Source organism: Branchiostoma belcheri, unplaced genomic scaffold, assembly GCF_001625305.1.
Source record: "Branchiostoma belcheri isolate BF01 breed outbred unplaced genomic scaffold, Haploidv18h27 scaffold1, whole genome shotgun sequence".
NCBI classification, from domain to species: domain Eukaryota; kingdom Metazoa; phylum Chordata; class Leptocardii; order Amphioxiformes; family Branchiostomatidae; genus Branchiostoma; species Branchiostoma belcheri.
In genome coordinates, this window is record NW_017802379.1 from 1,570,847 (window position 1) to 1,577,577 (window position 6,731).

Sequence of the window (6,731 nt, forward strand, 5' to 3'; positions counted from 1 at the left end):
CTTGTTTTTTTTAACATGTTCCAACTGGCAAATAGATAAACGAGTTTATCGCCCAGCCGGCTTCGCACTTTCATTTTGCTTTATTTGTGAAGCATGACAAAACTTACATTGCTTTTGTGTCCTTCGCGTGAACTTACAAAGTATCCATATGCAGACACCCAATGAGGAACGTGTCATGTGATAGGGCGGTACCCAATGGGATACAAGACAGCGAGGTTCAAATCTACCGGATTCAAATCATTTTTATGGCGTCTATTTCGAAGACACGTCGACCCTCCTTCTAATTGAGACATTATAGCTGAAGTTGAGAATCTCAAGGAGCGAGGAAAGGCTTCTTTAGAATATGTTGAAATTGGTGGAGGCCCAGTCGCAAAGGATCCAGGGGCTTCTAAGCAGCGGCGACGACAACACGACTCTCGGCCCGGCACGGCCCGTCTGACAACAGCCAAGAGGACGGAGGAGAAAGCTTTCACAAAACGCCGTATACGAGGGGGCTGATCAAATATATGTTTGGAGATACAAGTAGTCAATTCCTTGTATTGGTGAGCTTAGTTTAGGAATGTATTATTTTGAACTGTTTTCATTATACGTAATCTGCAGCTGGGGAGGGATACGTAATAATGTGACAATATAGTATGAGCTAACATCTTGTTCTAAAACATTTTATTAAGAATCATTGTATTTTGTTCGTTTTACTCAATAAATTGTTCTCAGAGTATATCTGTTTCTGTCATCATATTCACATATACCGACGTATGTTAAGGTTATGCACAGCCGATTCAAATGTTCGGAAAGGCAACTTAAAGCTTAAAATTGTCCGTAAACAGTGATTAAAGAAATAGTTTACAAAGCCTTTACGGGCATAAAAGGTGCGTAAAGGCACCGCTAAATTTAAAGTAGTGCAAATATGTATCTTTCCAGTACTACGGAAAGGGCACGTAAAGACAATGTTTACGAGGGACTTAAAGGCAGCTAAAAGACGTCTTAAATTTTAAGGAAACGCATGCTTTCCGACCAAAAAAGGTCCGTAAACAATACTTAAAGGAATTGTTTACAAAGCCTTTACGGACATAAAAGGTGCGTAAAGGCACCGCTAAAGTAGTGCAAATACGTATCTTTCCAGTACTACGGAAAGGGCACGTAAAGACAATGTTTACGCACACGGAAAGGTGCCGGAAAGGTGCGTAAAGATGGAAATTACGCCGCCTTTAAGCACGATTTAAGCATGCTTAAATATCGTTTTTCGTGCCGTGAGTTGTTTTTGTGTTTACCTTCACAGAAGGAATCCTATAATAGAAGAAGAAGAGGAGGACGAAACAGAGCAAAACAATTATGTTTCTTCCTCCTCTTCTTCTTCTTTAAACAAATAAGGTCAATGACCTGAACCAGATGTCTGTCACCATGGTAACATATGTTGGGTTACATCATGTTGCAATTTTATAGCAGGAGGGATTTAGACTCCTGTCACCATATATGTTTAAATAAGAATAATTAACATAGCAGACCATATGGTAAACATTATGCATTTGCTTTGCAAATGTTACCTTTCTTGTTAATGACTTGTGTCTTTCTCCAGACTGAGGTGGTGGAGACTCCCAAGAAACGAGGCCGACCCAAGAAGGTTTGCACAAACACTAATCCATCAGTAGCACACCAGCACTGTTTGACAGGATTGTTTGTTTTTTAAATTAATATGTATATTGTAAATATGTTATTGATTTAGATGTGTTTTGTGACTTTGTCAGCTATGTATGTATATATGTATTGTCTGTGTAAATGAATACCAGGAAGACTAGCGGTGGACCCTAGGTTCTTCTAATAAAGTTTCAAAGTATCAAAGAAGAAGACTCTCACCATCGTGACTGAGTCAGAATATTACAAAGTGGACGCTGACGCGCCTGCTGAAAAGACAGACGACTCTGCTGAGGAGGGGCAGTAGTTCAGGTTGTGGTCTCCCGTACCAGCCATCCTTTTTTTTCAGTCTCAGATTTATAACCTTAAATCAAACTTATCTGTGTATTTAGGGCTTTGAACACCTGTTGGTTCACAGATTACCTGCATTTCTTCTCTCCCGAAACATTCAGATTACACTTAACACTTTTTTTAGACATTTCAGTGCACTAAATCCATAAAGGTGTGACAATTGTGGTTGTAGATATGCTTGAGCTATCCACTTACTGCAAAATCTTTTATTCTTATTTCTACAAAGAGATTGCTCCTGCATTAAGTTCCATGCTGTCATTAAGAAATGGCATCAACAATTCATTTACAAAAGATGACCTTAATTGATTCATTTATTTTTATCTATTTATTCCACTTCACAGAATTCCACTTCACAGAAGTTAAAATTCTGAGGGGAGACGGCAACAGGAACAGTATGTTCCTCTCCGAGGCCGACTCCCCTACAGATATGAAATTACACAATAATAATTAGTACAAGCAATTAAAAAAATGTAAAAGCAAATACAAATAAAACAAGCTAAATATTGATCATGATGACTGTTTTGCCATGTCAACAGTACCATAGATACATACATCATTCTAGTGTACACTATTTAATAATCCTACCTGGCTACTGATGGAATATTCTATGGAATAGCATGACAAATGGATCTAAACTATGAGTCGGGGCAAAACCAACATCAAAATGACTTGTTCTCACCTGATTGCAAAGTTTTTAAAACAATAATGGTAATTTTAAAAGAGTCTCTTTTTTTTGGTCAACAAGTCTAACTCCATAATCTACATATTTAACAAATTATTTCAAAGAACACAAGAGGACATCAGTAGATTGAAATTAACAGCCTTTCTGCTAGCAGAAATGAAACAAAGTTGTCCAATTCATGTCAGTGAGGTACAAATGTCTGTGTCACCCCAGATGTTTTCTCAAACTGTGGTCTGTTGTGTGCATGATAAATGTTGGATAAAATGATGGTTGTCAGGTGAGACAGGTACAGCAATACCAGCCAAACTGTTTGTGCCATGGGTAGAACACAATCCTAGATTGGGATATAGGGGACACTACTTGTTGGTTAGATGTTTTTGTATACAAGTGTTGATCTGATAGTGGGTGTGTAGAGCATCATGTCAGATTTGAACTATACCATATATAGAGACTTAAAGCACAGTGTCACGTGTATGTTGCTGCCAACAATATTTCTGACCTTGGTAGGGTCTGGCCTCTTACATTCTTTGGTGTAAGTCAGGGCAATTTTAGCCTGTGCCACATGTGCAAAAAAGTTTATCATTATCTTTTTTAACCAAAATATTTGAAGATGGACCCATCCAAAATTAGCAGGGCCTGGCATTTACTTGATCTATTGTTGGGAAAAATGCAAGTTTGCCCTTGGAGAAATGTTTGCTTTTAAGATGTACAAACCTGGATGTTGGCAGCTATGTAACATCTTTATAACACATTGTGATGATATGAAGTTTGTAAGTTACTATGTATTTGTCTTATTTCTAGTTTTCTCATGTAAATATGGAAAGTGTTTTGGAAACAAGTTTGGGGACTTGTCACCAAACTAAAATTCTTCTAGCTGGAACAGATTTGATATGTTAATTCAAGGCCATTAGCTTTTACAAAAAAAGTGGTTTGGAAAATGGAAAGAATGTTGAGAGATTTCTATATTTCTCCATGTTTACAGGAAGCCCCAATTTGTAGTGTTGTATTTTATGTACCAATAAAAGTTTCACATGACAGTCCAGGGAACTCTGGTTTTATTGCATATGGGAAATATGACCAATCTATCAGGCTATTCTTGAGTTACCCTGGTGACGAACACACATAGCATGCATTGGCGCTGCCCAACCATTTGACCAACCTCATTGACGTCATCATAATTATCATATGAATCTCGACGACCTGGTGTTGGCGGGTAAACTGAACCGGCATGCACTGTAATCCAACATGGTGGATATGAAAAGCCTCCATACTTGCTTTAGATTGTTGTTCGATAAACATGAGACTAAATATAATAATTTGCCACTGCCCTCAAACAAGAAGAAACCCCCCTTGCTCCAAAGAAGTCATCGAAGCGGCATGGAGTTAGTTCTCCCCCCATCTCAGGACGAACACGGAAGCCTCCAGCCACACCTTGTCTGGACGTCCAGACGTGTCTAGACTCACGTCTGGACGTCGTACGTCGGGACAGCGCGTCTGGGTATATAAGGCCTGACGAGCAGGCCAAGCTCACTCTCGTTGAGGGTTCAGTTTACGTCCTTGTGACTATTACGCGATTACGTCCCTGTGACTCACGCTATCGACTTGCTCTCAGTCTAAAGAGAATGGCCAGAATCAACAACACCGGTGAGCCCAATTATACTTCCAGTATTGTTCGTTACACAGTTCCATCTTGCCCATAGAACGAATCCCATCAACAGAAATCGTGACTTACTCATGCCGATTGATTAGGAATGTTTTCTGGCCTGATGTCCAATCTATCTATATAGCTATCGCAGTTTGGGTCGGTACTCTTCGGGGCGTTATTTCAAATTTCCCGTGCTTTATGAAAATGTTTCAGAGGTTCGCTAGATGGCGCTAGTTATGGATCGGTCCCTCTTGTCACAAAATCCCAGTCATTTTACCAAGTGAAATACATTTGTATGTACGGAGAAATGTGTTACGTGTGTACGTTTATACATGATGTGTACCTAGGACATACAGGGATATCATTTATGGTTTTGGTAGCACCTACCACATTGTCAGCTGTGTTTCCGTCTTGTATATGAAACGGTCGTTTCCATTTGCGAAGGCTATATCGCTGAATGGTCGATGCTATATCATCATAATGCGGCCGAAAATTTGAGCTGAGCAATGTCTATTGTGTTGAACGAAAGTTCTCAAACTTCAATGTGAATAATTGTACCAACACAGATGAGCTTTAAAATTCATGCTAACACTATTACATGCATTTGACATAACAATAATGTGCCCTTTAATAACTCTTTCTTTTCTTTATATCACCAACAGCAGCGCCAGACCATCGGCGAAGAAGCTGCCGCCGCAAACGCAAACCCAACTGGTTTCGTAAGTTGATCGACTGCATGCTTTAATATGATCTTTATCTGTCAGGACACTGTATGAAAATTTGACCAGCTGCTGCAGCAATAGGACGTTTGTATTTAACAACTAAAAGTTACATTTAGATATTAAAAGCCATCATGTGTAAGCTAGCCAATTTGTTTCGTGGTTTATATTTTTTGTAGTACTGCTTTGTTCAGTCCAGTATTACATGTAATTGCTTGTGACATTGAAACTATGTAGCTAATAAGTAATGATTTTAATTTAAGTATCAACAGATTTCATGTTAGCGCGCAAATGTAACATTGAATGCAAGTTGAATGCAATGATAAAAATCTTAATGTGCTGTCATGAAAGTTCAACTATATTGGTAATTACATTGTTCAACGGTAAACCATTTGTTCCAACGCAAAAGGAAAATGTTCTCACCTAGATCAGTCACTCTGGCTTCGAAGTTCCCTCAATAGACTTAACTAGTGTAGGTGGACAGCTCTATTTCAACATAGAGCATAATTGGCGCATTTTGTGTAGTGTAATTCGCTTTGATTCTACCTAATGCAGGCCCTCCTAAATGTGTCCCCTTCCTGTGTTTTTCTTACAGATAGCGATCCCAGGTTTGGCTTTGCTCTTGTCCAGCCACCACCACCGGCTCGGCCCGCAGCTCCGGCCGCACCAGCGCCACCGCCTCCACCAGCAGGTCCGCCAGTGCCACTAGTGCCAGTGCCCGCGCCAGTGCTCGTGCCAGTGCCCGCGGCTGCGCCCTTGCCCGTGCCAGTGCCTGCACCAGTGCCTGTGCCGTCCGCTCCACCGGCTCGACGACCACCTCGAAGACTTGCACCACCGGGTGCACCTGCACCTGGTATGTGGAGGCCGCAAAGGGTTGCGGGCCTTCTATCGAGACAGGCCACAGCGGCTCTGTTTGGAGTGAAAGTGGTAAGTGTTGATATGATAAAGAAGACCATGCACTATGTATGTCTTGTCTTTCATTTAATTTTTTTTTCAAATTTGTCCTGCTGGCCTTTAGTAGGTGATTTTTTTTCACATTCAATTTTTTAATCAGGTTATTAACGCTTGACTTCTTCTGCGCTGCTGTGACATAATTTAAATATAGTGTATAATTCATTTGGTGCATTTCGTGGTCTTTCCATAGTCTTCTACGTACGTTTTCGTACACACCTCGTCTGTCTGTATGATTTAAAGACCTGTTACGTCGATGTACTTATATTGTGTCAATTAAACTCTCTCCATATATCTGAGGAATGTTAATGTTACAAATTCCTCCGATCATGATTGTAACAGCCCCCTTTTATCCCTTTCTAGCAATTGCGTCCACCCCGCAGGATGACAGCTATTACAGCACGTAATAGGTTGGCAGTGGAAGCTTCAGAAGAACGAAGGAGAGCTGTAAGTTTGGTACTAGTATATATAAAATACATGTAGAATTTTAACAGGTTGTATTTCGTATCACCCGAGGTACCAACCCTCGTTTTGTATGTTGACTTCATGGCTCCTATCATAACATTTGGGGCTATCATAGGATGTCTAGTGAGGCCTATCTTTATATTTTTTTTGCCCTGTCACATTTTTTTTCTAATCCCAGAACCAACAAATGAAATTGACGAATGGAAGTATCGTTTTATGATCTGTGGACCACAAGTAGCAGAGAGTCTCTGCCGTCCCCATCTCTGTTATGGGTACACAATGTACT

General features: G+C 40.2%; 1 protein-coding gene and 1 long non-coding RNA gene across 2 annotated transcripts in view; both read left to right on the forward strand.

Moving 5' to 3' along the window:
• LOC109463772 overlaps nt 1–2,682 on the forward strand; it is a 4,913-nt gene extending 2,231 nt beyond the window's left edge. Inside the window, exons 2-3 of the long non-coding RNA XR_002139840.1 lie at nt 1,577–1,621; nt 2,325–2,682. This is a non-coding gene — a long non-coding RNA (uncharacterized LOC109463772). The remainder of the gene's footprint in view (nt 1–1,576; nt 1,622–2,324) is intronic.
• Nucleotides 2,683–4,096: 1,414 nt separating this feature from the next.
• Nucleotides 4,097–6,569, forward strand: LOC109462637 (pistil-specific extensin-like protein). The gene is made up of 5 exons (XM_019759233.1): nt 4,097–4,309; nt 4,973–5,029; nt 5,625–5,956; nt 6,344–6,427; nt 6,561–6,569. Exons 1-5 carry the CDS (start codon nt 4,288–4,290, stop codon nt 6,567–6,569), a joined length of 504 nt encoding a protein of 167 aa, XP_019614792.1. The 5' UTR covers nt 4,097–4,287.
• The last annotated feature ends 162 nt before the right edge of the window (nt 6,570–6,731 follow it).